At 32.1% G+C, this 18,668-nt stretch overlaps 1 protein-coding gene across 1 annotated transcript in view; it reads right to left on the minus strand.

Moving 5' to 3' along the window:
* The window catches only part of LOC129231182 (metabotropic glutamate receptor 6-like), a 106,600-nt gene that overhangs the window by 77,443 nt on the left and 10,489 nt on the right, over positions 1-18,668 (minus strand). Inside the window, exons 3-4 of the mRNA XM_054865429.1 lie at positions 7,446-7,634; positions 4,232-4,402 (exon numbers count right to left, since the gene is read on the minus strand). Coding sequence (XP_054721404.1) covers positions 4,232-4,402; positions 7,446-7,634 — 360 coding nt within the window. The remainder of the gene's footprint in view (positions 1-4,231; positions 4,403-7,445; positions 7,635-18,668) is intronic.

Consider the following 18,668-nt stretch of genomic DNA (forward strand, 5'->3'; position numbering starts at 1 on the left):
TGTCAGTTCTTTGAAAGGCCGATAGACTCCAATTTTATTTTCTGCCCGTCCTTACTAATTTTGAACGCAAAATCTGGTTGAATTTTCGTCGCAAGTGCATCAACATTTCTGTGTAGATATTATTTTTCAATGAAAATTATGTTCCTAAATGCAATGAAAGGACTAGGGGACCAAATAAATTTCCTCTATGTTCACTATTTTTTTTTCTGCTTTAATCTTTTACTATCTTAACTCTGCAGCTTATTTTGAAGAGTTTTGCTTGCTGGAAGCATGCTCCTAGGAATAACGGTTGCAAAAATAGAGGTTTTGCAAATTAACGGAGACTTGTCTCCTCGATTCTACACGGTCGTTACTGGGAGGTCAGGGCTCTAATGGGCTAAATCTGTTTCTTTGTGGCTTTCTTTGTTTTTATTTTTATTTTGTCTTAACTGTGTGGCCTGCCATTGGGAAAAAATAATTATGTTTTATAAAAGCTGACTTGTAAACAACACATTTGTTACTAAACTGTCTTAAAACATTCTTTGAAATAATAACAAATTCGTAACTAAACATTTTCTTCGATATGTTTTTAAACTATCATCAAACTATACTGAACTAAACACAGCAATATAGCTAAAAGTTCTCTCGTTGATATTAGCAGCAATGCGAAATCGATCTCAAACTGAATAAAATGGCCTCAGACCTTTCTATTCTAGCAATATGTGGATTTCATTTTAAAATATATACATGGAGTAAGCTAATGTCTCACTTAGGTTTATTTTTACAATAAAATAAATGAAATCGTCTCACAAGAAAAAAAAAAAAAACATTTTCCGTTTCTGCATTGTTACAAGGCAGTAGCTGTGGTTAACACGAATTCAAGGCATTTTATACAAATATTCTCATCGCTATCATGTAAAAACAATTTTTCTTCTGAGCTTTAGACTACCACATGTTCCCACAATTGAGTCAGAATACACTTCTTAAGCATATTATTTCTGTTTGAAATTGATGCGTACAAAAAATTATCCTTCTTGTTTATTCAATTTAAAAAAAATGGTTCTTTTGATATATAAGATATACATTTAAAATACTAACGTTAAAACCTAGCTTTTTTTTTTAATCCTCCGATGTTTTGTTTTATTATTAAAAACAGTGCCATACTTACGAAGTTTTAAAAATACTTATTTTTTTCTCTGAGGCATTAAAATATATTTATGTTGCATTCTTAATGAAATTATCCTTAATTAAATTACGTCTTTCGGCACGCATATCGTTATGCTGTAAATTATGTTAATGCATTCGTTAACTTGTAGCTTTTGGCTCGTGTGTTTAATCGCATAAAAATAAGATTATAATAAAATATAATTAGAGACATTCTCCTGTTAAGCACGGGACATTTGCAGACGTTTAAAGTGCAAAAAAAAAAATTAAAAAAAATAAAATAAAATAAAAGGGATGTTTATTTATGTTTTTTTTTTTTTTTTTTTTTTTTTTTGCAATTTGATCATAAATCAAAATTGTTTCTGAAAATTTAAATGAAAAACAAAACATTAATTTTAGTTTAAGTATGTAAAAAAGAATTTAATATGCTCGTTATGCACGGGACTCAGAAAGAAAAAAAAATCACTCTTACTTCTATATCTCATGAACTCTGTGAGTTTAGAACTTCTATCTAACAATTGTATTTTTTTTTCCTAGTAGCTAAATAGTACTTTGGTCCAATTATGCTACATTTTAATCAAATAAATCAATTAGAAAAATTGCAGATTCATTTAATTTGTGTTATGCACGGGACATGTCTGAATATTACTCTATCTCAGCTATAAGAATTCAAAAGTTAAAATGGTAGTTATGTTTCTAATGAAATAAAAACTAATATTAGCAATAATATATCCCATTTTAAGTAAAAGTTACATTAAAAGTATTTTACATAATTAATTTATATTTTTTAAATTATTATAATTTAACCATTAGGATGATACGTTACTTTATACTAAAAAAAATCATTGAAATATTTACCTACATTTGCAAACAAAACAAAAAAAAGGCTGCGGTTTCGGCTATTGCAAAAAAGTTGGGGTTAAACATTTATAAACTACTAGTGTAATATAGTCAGTTATCAAGAGTCTCAGAATCAAGTGCTCCGCTCCAGTATTTTTCTACCCAGATGTTGTATTTACAACATCAGAGACGAAAGATGAGATTGAGATCACTATTTGTAAAAGTGGTCAAAAAATGAAATAAGTAAAATTGTTACATCTGAAAGAAGCATATTCTAATTTAAAGATGAAAATCCAAACTGTTTTATCAGCTTTTAAAAGTTTTGCATGCTACGACCAGAAAATGTGTTGCTTATGCATCTAACACCAGAAGATCAATACAAATGCGTTTTTATGTAAACATCTTTCTTCAAGTAAATCATTAAAAAATAATTCAATTTTTTTTGGATGGAATCTCTTTTCGTGGCTATTCTCAAAACCAGGTATGCACCGATCAATTGGTTGGATTTCGGTATACTGCCTATTCGATAGATAAGCTGAATATTCGGTTCGGTCGAATGCTATATTCACCAACCAAATAGATAACAAATTCAAATATTAGACAATTGGAAAACTATAGAAACACTTTTTTTTACAATAAATGAAGGCTATAGTGTTAAACCAAATACGGCCATTCCACCGTCACATGCGGTTAAAATCAGAGGCAAACATTTAACTAATATTTTGAAATAAATCTCAATATTTTAGTTATACAGAAGTAAGCACATTTTTCAACCTTTACATTTGATTCAAAGATACTACTGACACAGTTATATTTTTATTAAATATATAATTGTGTTTTTTGACGTTTAATTTAATTGCATGCGTCACGTGCGGGACGTCCAAAGTCAATCTCTTGTAACTTGCTATATGAATTAGTTAATATCTTTGTTCTATTAATATAGCAATGACAAAACAAGTTACAGGTTGTGAAAACTTAGGTTCCTAAGTGAAGGAAACACATCTCATATGTTGAGAAATAATAATGTAAACCGTGGGAAAAAAAATATGTAGGGATTTAACAAAAACATGCTGGTTTTTTTTTTAAGTTTTCTTTTTAAATTAATGTTTTCAAAAATTTTCACGTTATTTAAAAAAGGTGAAATCTAATTTATGCAAAGTAACCAGAAATGCTTCAGGAAAAAAAAAACAGATTAATGATTTGGAAAATAATTTTTTGTTATTATTTTTATTATTATTTAAATTATGTTACACTAGTTAACAAAAATATTGACACGAGCACTAGAAATGTTCCTGCAAAAATTGGGTAATGGTGAAGTATGACAAGAGTTTGTTATGTATGCTGAAGAAGTTACGACGTTTTGGGTTACAATATAGAGGTTTCTGCCATAGAAAAGTAAGATTTTTTTTAAAATCACCTACACGAGATGATTAAGTACTATTCTGCAACATAACTGAAGTTGTTGAAAAAAATTCATCCACTTGCAGTTATAAATGATTGTAGAATTTTGACTTTCTGGATCTTTAGAGAAATTCGCGTTATGCAGGGGACATGAAAACAAATGCTCATATTTCTTTTAATATTAAACATTCATTAAAAAACCTTTTAGGAATGACTTTAAGTAGGAAAATAAAAGTATGGTCAAAGCAGTTTCTATTGTTTGTGAAAATAAAGTTTAAAAAACAAAAAAGATCATGTTTTTGTGTTACTCTGGAAACATAAAATTTTTGTTCAAAAAAGTCCCCTTTTTTTGAAAAATGTTGTATCAATATTTATTTTGTTTCTTTCATTCATGAAAAGAGACATAATGTAGACACATTTAAAAGTAAAAAATTAAAATTATATAATATTTTTACTTTAAGCCAACAACATGCAAAGTATGTTGATCGTAATGGGAAAACTTAAAAATCATAATGTTGACTTTCCAGAATTGATTCTATGTTTAAAATTTCTGTTAAAACAATGATTTTATCTTATTTTCTGAGGTTCAACTAACATACTTTAATGCTACATAAATAAAAAAATACATATCTCTTTTTTAAAAATTTGGTTTCATAGGGTTTACAGTGAAGAATGGCCCATTAGATGCATGAGGGGAAAAGAAAGATAGATTTACCTATATTGATAAATTAACTAAGCATGAAACTTAAGAAGCTCTGCATTTACTTATTAATTAACTTGTTTCACAGAGCAATTAAACATTTACTATGTTGAAGTTAGAAAAAGCTCCTTTAAAAGAATTACTTGCCTGGATTCCGTACGTCGACTCTTCATATAATATAGATATATAAGTCCAATTTAAGCGCTGGATTATCTGTACCATTGCGTCAGCTTGATTTGTATCAGATGGCACTGTGCGTAAGAAGTACTCAAATCTGTTCTTATTGCTGAGTTCTGGGCTTGTAGAGAAAAAACTGACCTAAGTAAAAATAATAATAAAAAATGAATGCATTAATTAATAAAAGTAAAGAAATTCTAAAAAAATTTCAAAAATCAAACAGACGTGAGCGAGTTCAAAATCAAAATTTTTTATAAACATGTCTCAGTTTTTCTATTTAAAATTTGATACATTGAAAATAATGACAGTTATTTTTACTGAACTATACATTAAGTTAATAGACAGCATAAACAGAGGACATATTTCCAGAAAATTTCAAAAAGCAGAACTTTTATCTCCTAAAGCCTCATCTTAGAACAGACCGATGAGAACGGCTCAACCGTTATTTTTTCAAAGAACTGTTTGCTGAAACTTCTTATCAATTTGTGCTTAAACCACCCTTTTATGTCACATTCCTGTAACATTAAATGTATCTGACTTCGTTTCAAAAGTGACGCAATTACAAGCTCTTTGGAAAATTTTAAACGTTACGAAAAATTAATTTTGTTCAAACAACATAATTTTAAAATTGATAGCTATGCTTGAGAAACTTTACTGCACCCCGCAAAGTTTTACTGGATTTGATATTGAGGTGTTGTAGATAGCACATTCTTTTATTAGATGGAAAGGTTAAATATGAGCCGATTCTTCCCGCTTCCTGACTTGTTTTTTTTTTCTTTTTCATGATTAATAGAGTTTTTAGTTGAATTAAAAACTATACAAATCAAGTAAATGAAAAATTGAGAAAAAATCATCAATATCAACTATTTTAAATCGAAAAAATACATGGTGTATCAATAAAGTGTAAAAAGAATGTTTGCAACGGTCACACTTTTTGCCCGTTTTTTGAAGTGTGATAAATTAAAATAATGGATGAAGTCAGACTTAATTTTTAGTAAACAAAATTATATTTTAACTGCCACTGGAAAACTGAGAACATGAAAGTAGTATTAAAAAAAAGGTTAGAAAGGAGTTTCAATGCGATATACCAACTAAACTCGCGATTAGTTGTTTGAGGAATACGTTTAAAAGAGAAGAAACTCTAAGGAATGTCAATCAGATTAGTTTTGGACGATTTAAAAATCTTTCACAGCCTCAAACAAGAAAGAAAATACACTGAAATGCTACTTCAATCTCCTAGAAATCCTGTTCGGCAATCGACTCGTGAGACAGTTGAGCGTCTAACGCATTTTAAATCGTTCCCGATGAAAGCGTTGTATTCTTAGATTTGTAAACTCTTGAAGATGGGCATGACCGGAGAATTGAATTGTGTGAGGGGTACCATAAAATGACACAGGACGTTCATCTCCCACACAACTTTCTACGATCACTGGATTTGACCCCAATGATTACTTTTCTGAGGGGGCACGTCAAGTAAAATGCTTACAGCACAAAGCTTGCTATAATCCATAAAAAAATGTTTGTGTTTTAGTTATTCAAAGAGGACATACATTCTTTGGAACACCCTGTATGTTCAAGAGCTATGCAAAAAACCATAGAAAATGGGGGGGGAGAGAGAGAGAGAGAGAGAGAGAGGAAAATTCAAATTCAACCCATTTAACCCACAGTTCTCAGAGTACACGGAAAGAAAATTTCATCACAAAAGAGGCAAATTACACCGTTTCAAGTTTATCTCTTTCATTGATATTTAGTATGATATCACCGTCGCTGACAACAGCTGAGAGTCGCAGAAAACTTAAGTGTGATCATGAGTCGTAACGGTTTGCGAGTCACATTTTCTTTTATTAAATGCCTTTGGTCTTCCCACTCCTGCACCTGAGCCGTTTACTTATTTCTTAAAATTTCAAGTGCGTCTTGAGCCCTGTTTTTGCACAGGGACTTGGATCAACTAATCCTTTTAGTATTTTCCAGTGGTAAATTTCTACCTCGCTGGTTTGAGTTCTGTGGTTAAAACGATCTCTCTTACCTCAAAACATTTGTCAGGTTAAGAAGCGGTATTTAAGTAGTAAAATGGGTTCTCTTAATTACATCAACACCACTAAAGAAATATGGACACTATGACCAGCACCAGAAAGGATTGCGTGACTGAGCGTGCTTCTAACTGATAATCAGGATCTCTGCTTCCCGGATACCACAGTTAATTTTTTTTTAAACTAACCATAAGAACGTGGAAAAGAAAAAAAAAGCATTTTAGACACCTGTCAAAAAATAGGAGTTCAGAAAAGAAAAACACCAATTCGCACGATCACTCATGCTGTATAAACACTACTTGAACTAATCTACTATATCGTCGCCTAAGAGCAACAGTTAGATATCTTAGTGTTAATTCCGGGATTAAATATCTTAGTGTTGCTCTGAGTCAACGATATTAAAATCTGACAATCCAATCTGTCTATTTATCTATGTCTTTCTAACTTCTCTTTCAGAACGGTAGTGATTTGAGGTTCATCCTAGGAAAAAGAACATTTGTAATTTTCCCGAGAACCTAATAAACGTATTGTAACCTGTTGTATACATGACTTTAACAAGCAGAAATATTAATTAAAACTTAGATTTTGGGTCATATTTTCTCCCGCCTCAGCGACGGAAACGTTTCACCTTTGCTGATACGTTTCCAATAATTCCTTGCTCTGCTTCGAACGAAAGGGGATTGAGTCAACGCATGCCAATAAATGCCTGGTTCAAGTGAAAGTGGAGTAAGTGATGGACATTTTTTGATGTGATGATATTTTCATTGATATTTGAAGGAATCTAATTTACGTCTTAAAAACGTCAATTAAAATTTTGTCTCAAATTTAAACTGCCTCAAGAGGCAGGTAGGGGGTGAAGCCTTTGAAATAGATCACTAAGGGCCGGTGCTCAGGAGAACGGAAGTGTACAACTCACCTTAATAATATCAGAACTTGCATTTAGTTAAAATAATGTTTAAATGACAAAAGTGCATATCGTCGCCTCAACACAACAGTAAGATATCTTAGTGTTATTTCGGGGATTAGATATCTTACTGTTGCTTTGAGGCGACGATATGTTTAAAATGATATGTTGAGTTAATATAATATTTGCTTAGTAATTGTAAATAAACGATATCACATTTCGTTTCATTAATGAAATATTTGCTATTTACCTGTGGTATTTTGAAAAGTCGTAAAAGGTTAGCCACTTGTATAGAAGTGACACTGGATGCTGCTCCTAACACCCCAGATATTTTTTTATGTCTAATGATTGGAGATGATCCATCTGGACAGCGGTATGATCCTTCATCTATGTTACTCATGGAACCTAAAAGAGTTTTAAAAATTATTAATCCATCCTTCTGAAAATGCATAAGATTTATGAAATATGTTTATTTATGTCAAAGTATAATATCTGTATATCATTGTTTAATATTAGCTATAATATTATTTGATATGCAACTGATGATGTAAAAAAGAAAAGTACAGCAATAATTTTATTTTGCTTTCTCCCTGTATTTTAAAACAAAAACCCCTATAATGGATCCTCTATTTTGGATCCAGTTGTTACGAAGTATAATATTTTTTTTAACATCATAGCAGTTATTGCTTTGCGTAAATCAGTCAATAAAATATTTTTTTAACAACGAACACATTTTTGATCATTAGAAAAAAATATTTACTTTCACCTCACTGCAGAATGATTTACCTTAAAGTACTAATTCAAAAGCGGAAATATTAAGTAGGAATAGTTTCGTGGGCAAAAATATCAAAATGTAGTGTAAACATAATGTAGGAAGCTTTTTGTATGTTTTTTTTTTATTTATTATTATTAAGGTTTTGACGTAATCAAAAGAAAAATCACAGAAGAAAAATATAGTAAAATTTGATTTAAAAAATTACAAACTGGTTAGAAAATTTGCTTAAAAAATATATAATTCAAATTATTTGTTGCAATGGTTTTAAAGATATTATTCAGTAAGAAATGGAACACTTATTTTAACGGCAAAAAATGCGAGCCTTAAACTTTAATGAAAAGTTTATCCATCAAAGAAATTAATGAATGTCGGAAATTACGTGGGAAAGATGCTTTTTAAAAATGAACTTGAAATAACAGCTGTAATATTGGATGAGACTAACGAACAATGTATTGATCTATAATAGCAGTAGTATTTAACCTTATCTTAATAAAGGGTCAAGTTTTTATTACGGATAGACTTGTGGGCTACATTCATCAAATTAGATATATGCTGTCTGTCAGTTAAGAAACAGCCAATTTATATTTTAAAAATAAATGTTAATTTACTTTGAAAATCATAGAAAAGAACATTATTTAACGTATAGTGTACTTAAAATAGTGAATAAAAATTAAAAAAAAAATAAATAAATAAAAAATAAAAAAAACTTAAGCTTATTACAAAACGAAACACTAAATTAAAATTATTATAAACATTTATTTATTTATTTATTTATTTTTGTTCAGTGAGGCAATCGGACACTATTTTCTCTTTGATTGATCTTTCAACAATGGTTTTTATATTTTCCTCAGTTTTGATATTGCATTTATTTTAAAGAACAGCTTCATAGATGCCATTCATTAATTTACACTATGTGAGGCGAGTCTACCTAGGGCAGCACATAATTATTGTAGGGATACACAATTTTCCCAAAGTTTTACTTCCTTTTACAAAAAAGGAAGTATTCGTGAAAAAAATTTCACTCAAAAATCGACCTTCATTTCCATTTACTCACCCTCGAATGAATATTGAGTTTTTTTTCGACTCGACCACTCGTCGATAAGTGCCTAAGAACGTATAGACACGCGAAATATCCATAATGATGATTCCCGAGTTAATTACAACGAATTTTCTCGTGACGTATGTATGTGCGTATGTAAGTAGCATAACTCAAGAACGGTAAGTCCTTGAAATTTGAAATTTGGTACGTAGACTCCTAGTGTGGTCTAGTTGTGCACCTACCCTATTGGTTGCATTCGAGTGTTTCTAAAGGGGTCTTTTGCACCTTTTTGTGGGGAAATCATTGTTAATTTCGATGTAAACTCAAGTGGTGTTATAATTTGGCGGACATTTGGCCACTGTTGGTGTTATTTAGAGAGTAAACTGTTGAATATATATATATATATATATATATATATATATATATATATATATATATATATATATATATATATATATATATATATGACCAAAGTGGGACACTTTCAAAAATTCACATTTTTACGGATTTCTCGAGAAATAAAAGACCAATTGCTCTGTGATTTTTTTTTCACATAAAAAGTACACTCTAGCTCTCGTTTTCCAATAACAATTAAGTCTGCTATTCATTTAGGGGACTAGCAACAAATTGAGGAAACAAAAAAAAAATGATCATTTTTCATATCAAATAGCTGGGAATAAGCCATAATTTTCAGAAATAAGTTAAAAACCTATCTAAAGTTTATTTTTATATTTTCGTGAAAGTATCTTTTATACCCACTGAGATATAAGCATTTCTTTCAAAAACGCAATTTTTTTTTGAAGGTTTTCGGCTCATATCACGCAGTTTTCCGTCAAACGTTACTATAGTTTCAGAATATTTGACAGCATATTAGAGAAACATAACAATAAAATTTGAAGTTAAAATATTGAAAATTTAATGAAATATGAACGTTTAAAGCAATTAATTTTTCACTGCGCAAACGTGAAAGATAGCAATTTATCACGTTGATAATCCAAAACTCAGATATATCCTACAACTCATTGAAAAACATTCCACCTCAATATCTTTAAAATTTAAAAATTATCAGCGATCTAATGAGCCGAATTTCTATATTTATTGTATAGGCGACAAATGGTAAGGGGTCGTTCGCTAACTGGCAACACTTTCCTGCTATCCTTCCATAGTGATTCATAATAAGAACGGATTATTTGCGAACGATCCCTCACAATTCCTCGTCTGGCCAAGAATTATTGAAGTTCGGCTCGTTTGATCGCTGATAACTTTTTAGATTTTAAAGATATCAACGTAAAATTTTACTATGAGATGTAGGATATATCTGGGCTTCCGATTATGAAGGTTATAAATTGCTATTTTTCGCGTGTGCGCAGTGACAAAGTAATTACTTTAAACGTTCATATTTCATTAAATTTTCCATATTTTATCTTCAAATTTTATTATTATGTTTCTCTAATATGCTGTCAAATATTCTGAAAGTTTAGTAACGTTTGACGGAAAACTCTACGTGATATGAGCCGAAAACCTTTAAAAAAAATGAGCATTTTTTAAAGAAATGCTTATATCTCCGTGGATATAAAAGATACTTTCACGAAAATATAAAAATAATATCTAGATAGGTTTTTAACTTATTTCTGAAATTTATAGTTTATTCATAGCTATTTACTATAAAAAATGATCAAAAACATTTTTTTTTTCTCAATTTGTTGTTTGTCCCCTAAAGGAATAGAAGACTTAATTTTGGTTGGAAAATTGCGTCTGGAATATGCCTTTTATGTGAAAAAATTACAGAGTAATTGATCTTTTATTTCTTGAAAAATCCGTAAAAATGTGAATTTTTGAAAGTGTCTCAATACTTTTGGTCATTTATATATATATATATATACTCGGAAAATAAGAATAGGCAAAACATGGCATTCGGGTTTGAACGCTTTTGGGGAGCACTACGAGCATAGATATTTTTTCGAGGACACTACAGAGAAAATTTGCACTTTAACGCAAGCCAACAAATCGCATTAATATTGTATTAATATTTAACTAATGTTTTAGATCGCTGCTCCTTAAGTTTACTGAAAATAGGAAAGGATTAGAATAGCGAGGAAAATATCTTAATAAATAGTGGCAATTCAAACTGATAGCATTTATTTGAACTCTTTGCTATTGTTTTTTTATATCTTTAACAAGTATAAGAAAGCCACTTTTCAGTAAATAGGGATACCTACTAAAGATAATCTACTTGGTTAAGTTTTTATTAAGTCTTGGCTCTTCAACGAGACGAAAAGGGGGATGAACAAAAGGCGTACGCTTTTACTTGCCTTTTAAAAAGTTAATTACAGTAAACTCCCACAGAATTGGGTGGTCCAAGTGCCGCGGATAACAAAATCTCGGATAAACCTCTAAAGGCTAAAATGAGGTACAAATAAGGTAAAAATTGTCCTTCTTTAAAATATTAGCTGTATTGATGCATAATATTTGTTTTCAAACAATGAAACTCTATACAGTACAGTAAAAATATTTGTATTTTGGCTTTACAGAACTTAACATCAATAAAGAACTAATGTAGAGGAAAGTGGAGTAAAACCGGGACCCTAAGTTTTGCAGGCTTCCAGAAATCATTTTCTAGCATGAAGGAACACAATTTTGCAAAAGTATGCATTACTTATCTATTAATGTAACCACAATTTCAAAAACATAAGTGTTTTTTTTTTTTTTTTAATTTTATTAATTTTTTTCTAAAAAAAAAGTCATTTTACCCTGTTTTGCTCCACAAGTGGGGTAAAACCGGGTAAACATGTTATTGCTATGGAAAAATAAAAATTTTAAAATTTTCCACAAAATTCAAATTTTATTTAGTGACATATGTTAACTATTGTCATAACATAACAGAATAAGTAGGGTCTGGTGGGGAAAAGTGGTCAATGGGGTTACGTGGTCATACGTCAAATAAATGGCTATAGCTAAGAAATAAATGTTCGAATGAATGTAAAAATTTTATTTTAGAGTAGGAAAGTAAGAAACTACATTTTTAATACAAAATTTTACAACTGGAAAAACTTTATTTGGTAAAAAGAAAATTATTTGTGTGAATATGAAAAATTTAAAAATCTAACCACCTCTTTTAACTTCCTTAGGAAATTTTGTTTGTTGGAATTATGAACAGATTGACTGCACAGGAAGCTTCCAACATGTGTCAAGAATGCTTACCCATTAGCAGTTATCTGAAACTATTTTAGATAATTTTTTAGAGCAGTTTAAGTAAGATGTGGGGTAAAGTGGTCATAATATTAGGCTTAAACGAATATTGTTCTTCCAATATCACTTAATCCTTAAGTATAAGGCAGATATAAATTAAATATTGATTTTACTTAATAAGGGGCTAAATATATAAGTATATGCGTATGCATACGCATATATACTCGTGTAGGCACGTATATAGACGTATTCACATAAATGCGCCAATAAATTCGTATATGGGTATCTGCAAGTATTTTTTATCTTTGCAGATATATATTCGACTATACACGTATATGCTCGCTTATACTCGTATAGATACGAACACTTATATACTGAGGTAGACACATATATACGCGTACGTACTCGAGTAAACACTTACATACAAACATATGATATAAAAGTATACAGGGTGAGTTTAAACTCTTAAGCAACTTATTAAAATGTGTTAGAGGGGAGGATAAGAAGTAAGAACCATGAGGAACATATTTTCACAAACCCAATGCTGACGCGCTACATGCACGTAAAGCCACAAACTGATGGATGCAAAACAGGTCGGAAATTTATTACACAAAGACAATTTTACACAACATTTTAGGTCTTAATAAAGTTTTAAAGCGATTGATGAAATTCGCAGTCTCCAGCTGTTTTTTTAAATGCCTCGCAATCACAAGTCCCTCTCTGTTGCAAAAACGAGACTTTGGAAAAACTTTCATCAGTCGCTGCGCCTTGGTTGCGATGAGTGTATTAGAGCTACTACAGGACGTTAACATCTGCTCTAAATGTTGCTTAAAAAGTAAAATGTTGGGTAAAATCATCGTTGTGCAACAAATTCGTGACTTGTTTTGCATCCATCAGTTTCAGGCTTTGTGTGCATGTAGCGCGTCAGCGAACATAAGTTTCTTATGATTCTTTGCTTCTTACCCTCTCCTCTCAAACCCCTTAGATTATTGCCAAAGAGCTTGGATTCACTCTCTAGGCATAGATGTATGTAAGGGTATATACTCCTGCATACATACATGTACTTTTCTCCGCACACATCCCACCACTTAGCTGTAAGCCTTAGGTTCCACTGTCCGAGGGGTACGCACAGCTGGGTGCGACGGTCGATAGTCGTCTGGTTGCTACGGACGGTCTTGGTGCTTATTGCGCCGGGGAAGGTCTCCGTGCTGGGCGTCAGCCCAGCTGGGAGTTTACCCCTTAATATTTGAACCTTGCTCACCATGAGATACGGTATTCTACATGGTACGGTGTATGTGCGTACATGTACGTATATGCGTCTATACAGGTATATAATCGTGTTTACACGTATACATACGTATGTACTCGTGCTTCTATATATATACACGTGAGTAGACACGTACAAAGACGCACTGGATGTATCCACGAATTAACTGATGTATACTAGTATACGTATAAATGTACATTTATATTTGAGTATATACGTCTACTATACACGTATTTACTTAGGTATGCATGTGTATACCCGATATACAAGTGCATACGCGCATATGATGTTCGTTTATACGCGTATATACTCGTATATGCACGTTACACGTATATACTCGGGTAGACACGTATACACTCCTGTAGGTAATCACGTATTCATGCTTATATACTCGTGCGTATGCGTATATACTTGAGTATAGGTGTGTGCAAGTGCATACATGCATCTGATGTATACATGTATCCACTCATATATAGTGCAGCTCTGGTTAGTTGAGCTGTGACCTTGACTATGTTTACCTGTTTCTGGGGAGTTTAGTGAAAAATAGACGTGTTATTGGCTCGGATTTTAGTTGGAATATTTTTGAAAAACTACTAAGAAAGTTTCTCAACTGAACTTAGCGCTAATTATCCCTCCATATTTTCCGAAACAGAGGTAAACATTGTCAGAGTCGGAGCTTAATTTCTCAGAGCCTCACAATATGAACGTGTTTACTCATATTCAGCAAATTACCGGTTCAATAGCCAGGGCTAAAGCAGAAATACATGAAATACACCGCCAGCTCAGTCATTTCCAGCCGAGGACTGCAGTTTCGTGCTTATTAGCACTCATCAGCCCGGCATAGGAAAGTGACTGAGCTGGAGATGGAAAACCTCTTAAGGAAGCCAAGAGTGCCAAACAAACTGGTAGCTAATATAGAATTAGATCAGACCAGACGAGTTTCATGTATTTCTGCTTTAGCCCTGGCTATTGGGCCGGTAATTTACTGAATATACCATGCCTTGCCTTCAATCCTCGAGTTGAACCGAACCATTGCTTCGATCACTCGTCTGGTCTGCGCTAATTCTATATTAGCTACCAGTTTGTTTGGCACTCTTGGCTTCCTTAAGAGGTTTTCCATCTCGAGCTCAGTCACTTTCCTATGCCGGGCTGATGAGTGCTAAAAGCACGAAACTGCAGTCCTCGGCTGGAAATGACTGAGCTGGCGGTGTATTTCATGCGTTTACTCATGTTTACACAATACGCATATACTCGTGTATACATACATAGACTTGTGCATATACTTGTAACTATAAAAATAACTGAAATATACCAATATTAGTGTTATTTATACTGGTTTTGCATCTGTTTTTAACTATGACCACTTTACCCCATGCTATGACCACTTTCCCTCCATCCCATGGGGTAAATTGGTCCTAAATACATAGGGAAATGAAAGTGTTATAAAACTGCTTAAATCAGTAATTCTTTTTCCTAAAATTCATTGTACCGTGTTCTTTAATAATGCAATATAAAATTACAATAAAAAATTTGAAGCGTTTAAAGAATTTATTGTATTTATTATCCACCTAAGTTGAAAACCTACGATTTTACGACCACTTTACCCCACCAGACCCTATGAAAGGACGCATATTGATGAGTTGTCAGTAAATTTAATTGTCTTTAACTTTAATTTTTGGCTGTAATATAAGACCTTTTGACAGAAGTCGCAAGTAAAATAGTTATCTTCCTCTTCGGCCCCAGAGTAGCTTTCACATGGGTCCAACGACGACATTGGATGCATTGGGTCCGTCCCTCACCACACTTGGAGTCCGGGTAAAGCTCATTGCCGTAAATGCAGACAGTATTGTCATCCTCTTCACTAGACTAATCCCTCATTTGCTCCTTCGGTTTTTCTTTTTTTGGACGCTTATTTTCTCTCTCTTCCTTTTTGGCATCTTTATAATGTTGTCTTTTCTTTAATTTGTTTACCTTCCTTCAGATTTTTTTCCCTCCGTCCTTTTTTTGGTTTTCTTTCCCCATCATTATTTTTTTTTCCTTTCTTCTAAAGTTGCCTGAAGATGAAGCTTGTATGGGGAGCCTGTCAAAATGAGAGTTTTTACTTTTCTCTTGTCTTCCTTGGGCTGCATCTTTCTCTCAGTGTATGGGGGTAGTACCCGGTTTTGCCCCGCACGTACAGCTTTTATAAAAAATGCCCTCATATGACTATACAGAACGTTACAGAAAATTACTTAGAATGATAAAAATAAAGTAATTAAATGTTTAACAAAGAGAGTTACATACTTTTACTGCTGCAGAAACAGGAACGTAGTATAATCGGTATAGTTTTGTTCAAAAATTTTAAGCAAAAAACACTCAAACTGAATTTTTTCACAGGAACGAAAGAAGCGAGTGTTCTAATTTAATGGCCGCTGCTTCTTCATCAAGATTGAAGGTAGGTCCTCTCTTGTCCATGCGATTGCAGCGCTTACAGAGGTCAGAAGAGGGTACCCGGTTTGCTCCCTACTTCCCGGCTTTACCCCACTTTCCCCCTATTTACGATGAATAAAGCAAAAAAAAAATAAATGTTTGAATAACAACCGAGTTCAAATTTACAAATTTTCGACAGAAAACAGCCATTGGTATTCGCTTTTTACAGAGAAAATACATGTTCCTGATTGACTCGCGGATACCCCGACCCGCGGATAATCTGCTCGCGGATAATCGGGAGTTTACTGTTCCAGAATGTTTATGATACTAGTCACCGTGTCCTTTTTTCAGACTCTAGTGCAGTTGAATGCACATCTACAGGGTGCGGCAAAAAAACCCGGCCAAGTAAATATTTCATTCCACTTTATTGAAAATAAATAAATTAATGAAACACAACCAATAGTCATTTGAGTAGACCTTAAGTATTTAATAAATTTAATTGTCTTCAAACTGGCCGCCGTTGTTAGTCATACAGAAGCGCAACCGCTTTTTGAAATGTTCAGCCATTGGCCGCAAGTCTATTACCTTTAATCTATCCTGTTTCCACCAAAAAAACTGATTTAGAGAGTCCAAACTTTTGTGTCATTTAGGGCAGATTCTAGACTCTAGAAAAGGCCACACGCTGTAATCCATGTGATTGAGGTCTAGCGAGTAGACACATTATCACAAAAATTCACCTTGCAGTTTTTGGCTTTTCCTAATGTCTTTTTGAAAAAGTAATCTGGTGCGAAGTTTCTAAAAAGAACGGATAGTCTACATTACCAGAGTCCATTTTGACTCACAAAAGTACAACAGCTTCTAAAATGTCCCTCTGGTACACTTTTTGGTTCATTTTAACGGCCTCATCCACGAAAACCAGAATTTTTTTTTCCACTCGTTCAAATTCCGCCACATACCAACTTCAAATTTTTCAACGTTCAGCGTTTGTCAAGGTGCATGGAGTGTTTACAAACCAAATCATATCTTTAATAGAGTTATGAGTTAGTTGAACGGTTTAAAGCTGCTCATCAATGAAATGTCATATCTCCCCAGCGCTCACTTGCGGCCCGTCTCAAAAGTTTTTGGTATCTTCGGAGCAGCACAAGTTTGTTTTCTTCAGAAAACGGCAGAACTTTTTGGAACTTGTAAAGCTTCTGGCTGAGCTCTGTTTTTACCCTTAGCAGCACTGGGACATGTCCATGAAACTAGGGACATCACAGTAAAAGATAAACTTCATTGTATCAGTATTTTTTTTTCTTATATGAGGGAAAAAAAAACAGTATTTTTATAAAACTATGCGAAAAAATTATAAACACAATTTTTGTAAGTTTTATAGGTGAGTTTTGACAACACTGCTCAGTGTCCATGTGTCGGTGTATACGCGTTTTTTATAAGTTAATCTTTTTTTTCGCTTAGAAAATTAATTGTTAAGTCTATAATCTTATTTTTTATTGAAATTTAGTTGACATAGGAAGAGATTAGACCAACAAAGAAACTTTAAACTGTTCTAATTGTCTAGTAACAATTGTTTTTAATGTAGGCTTCATAGTAATGTAACATCAGTCACAAATTGTATAAAAGTTTGCATTACTTAAACAAAAACAAACCCAAGTTATAAAAAGTCATATTCTCTTCATTTATGATGATATCTTTAATATTAATCCCTTAAATATTTAGAAATAGTTGAATTTAACTATTTCAAACTTATTTAAAATATGTAACATCAGTCACAATAACATCAGTCACATTTCTCTTTTCGTTAATAAATCTCAAACAAATTGCACAAATAGCATTGACTGCTGCAGAAAGGCAAAAAAGGAGGTGAGATAAATAGAAAGAAAGAAAGGAAAACATGAAAATTAGAAAAAGTAAAAAACAAAGTAGAAGCTAAAAAGAGCGGATGATAAAAAAAAAAAATAAATAAATAATTTTTAAAAACCTAGCATGATTACCAAAGTTAGTTCAGAATAAAATTAAAAACAGAAATTAGGTGAAGAAGTAGAACAAGAGTAGAACAAATTTAAAGTATTGAAGTCCCAGGCTTAAATTAGCAGCTGCATTATCCTTCTTTAAAATAATGAAACCTTGGTAAAATCTGCTAGTCATTCAAAGTGCTCTTTGTTATATCTTCACAAAAGAAAACTGCAGCTGTAAAAAAAATTTCCAGCATGAAATTTAACAAACAGATACTCCTAGTCCTTCATGTATTACATATGAATAAAAGTGCTACATCATCGATAGAGAAATATTTCTAAATGTGACAGCTTCATGCAAACTTCAGAGCTATAAAAATCCAACTTGCAGTCATGTTATAAAGAGTTATATTTGAGTCGAGTCTTTTTAATTCAGAAGCTGTAGCAGGTGTTTAGCGCAACAACGTTTTTTTTTATATTTTTTATTTTTGTTTATTTTTTATTATTATTATTTTTTTATACAGTAAAGGAGGGAATCTCTTCCAGCAAAACATGTTCCAAAGTTGTTGACTTCAACTGGAGAACGGGTTCTTGAAGAATATGACAAACAATTGTATCACGAGAAGTTGAATGCATTGAAATTGAAAACTAGGAGTATTTAGTAACTGTCAAGGTTCAAGCAGTAAAACATTGAAAGTAGCCAGCCATTTGGATGAAATTTATTATTCACATGAGAATGGAATAAAATATTTTGTGCACTAGATGTAGTAAATGCAAGAGGAATTTTTATTTATGAAATACATCAAAAATATAACTCTTAAAACTTTATAAATGTACTTTTC

The sequence above is a fragment of the Uloborus diversus genome, chromosome 10 (assembly GCF_026930045.1).
Source record: "Uloborus diversus isolate 005 chromosome 10, Udiv.v.3.1, whole genome shotgun sequence".
NCBI lineage: Eukaryota > Metazoa > Arthropoda > Arachnida > Araneae > Uloboridae > Uloborus > Uloborus diversus.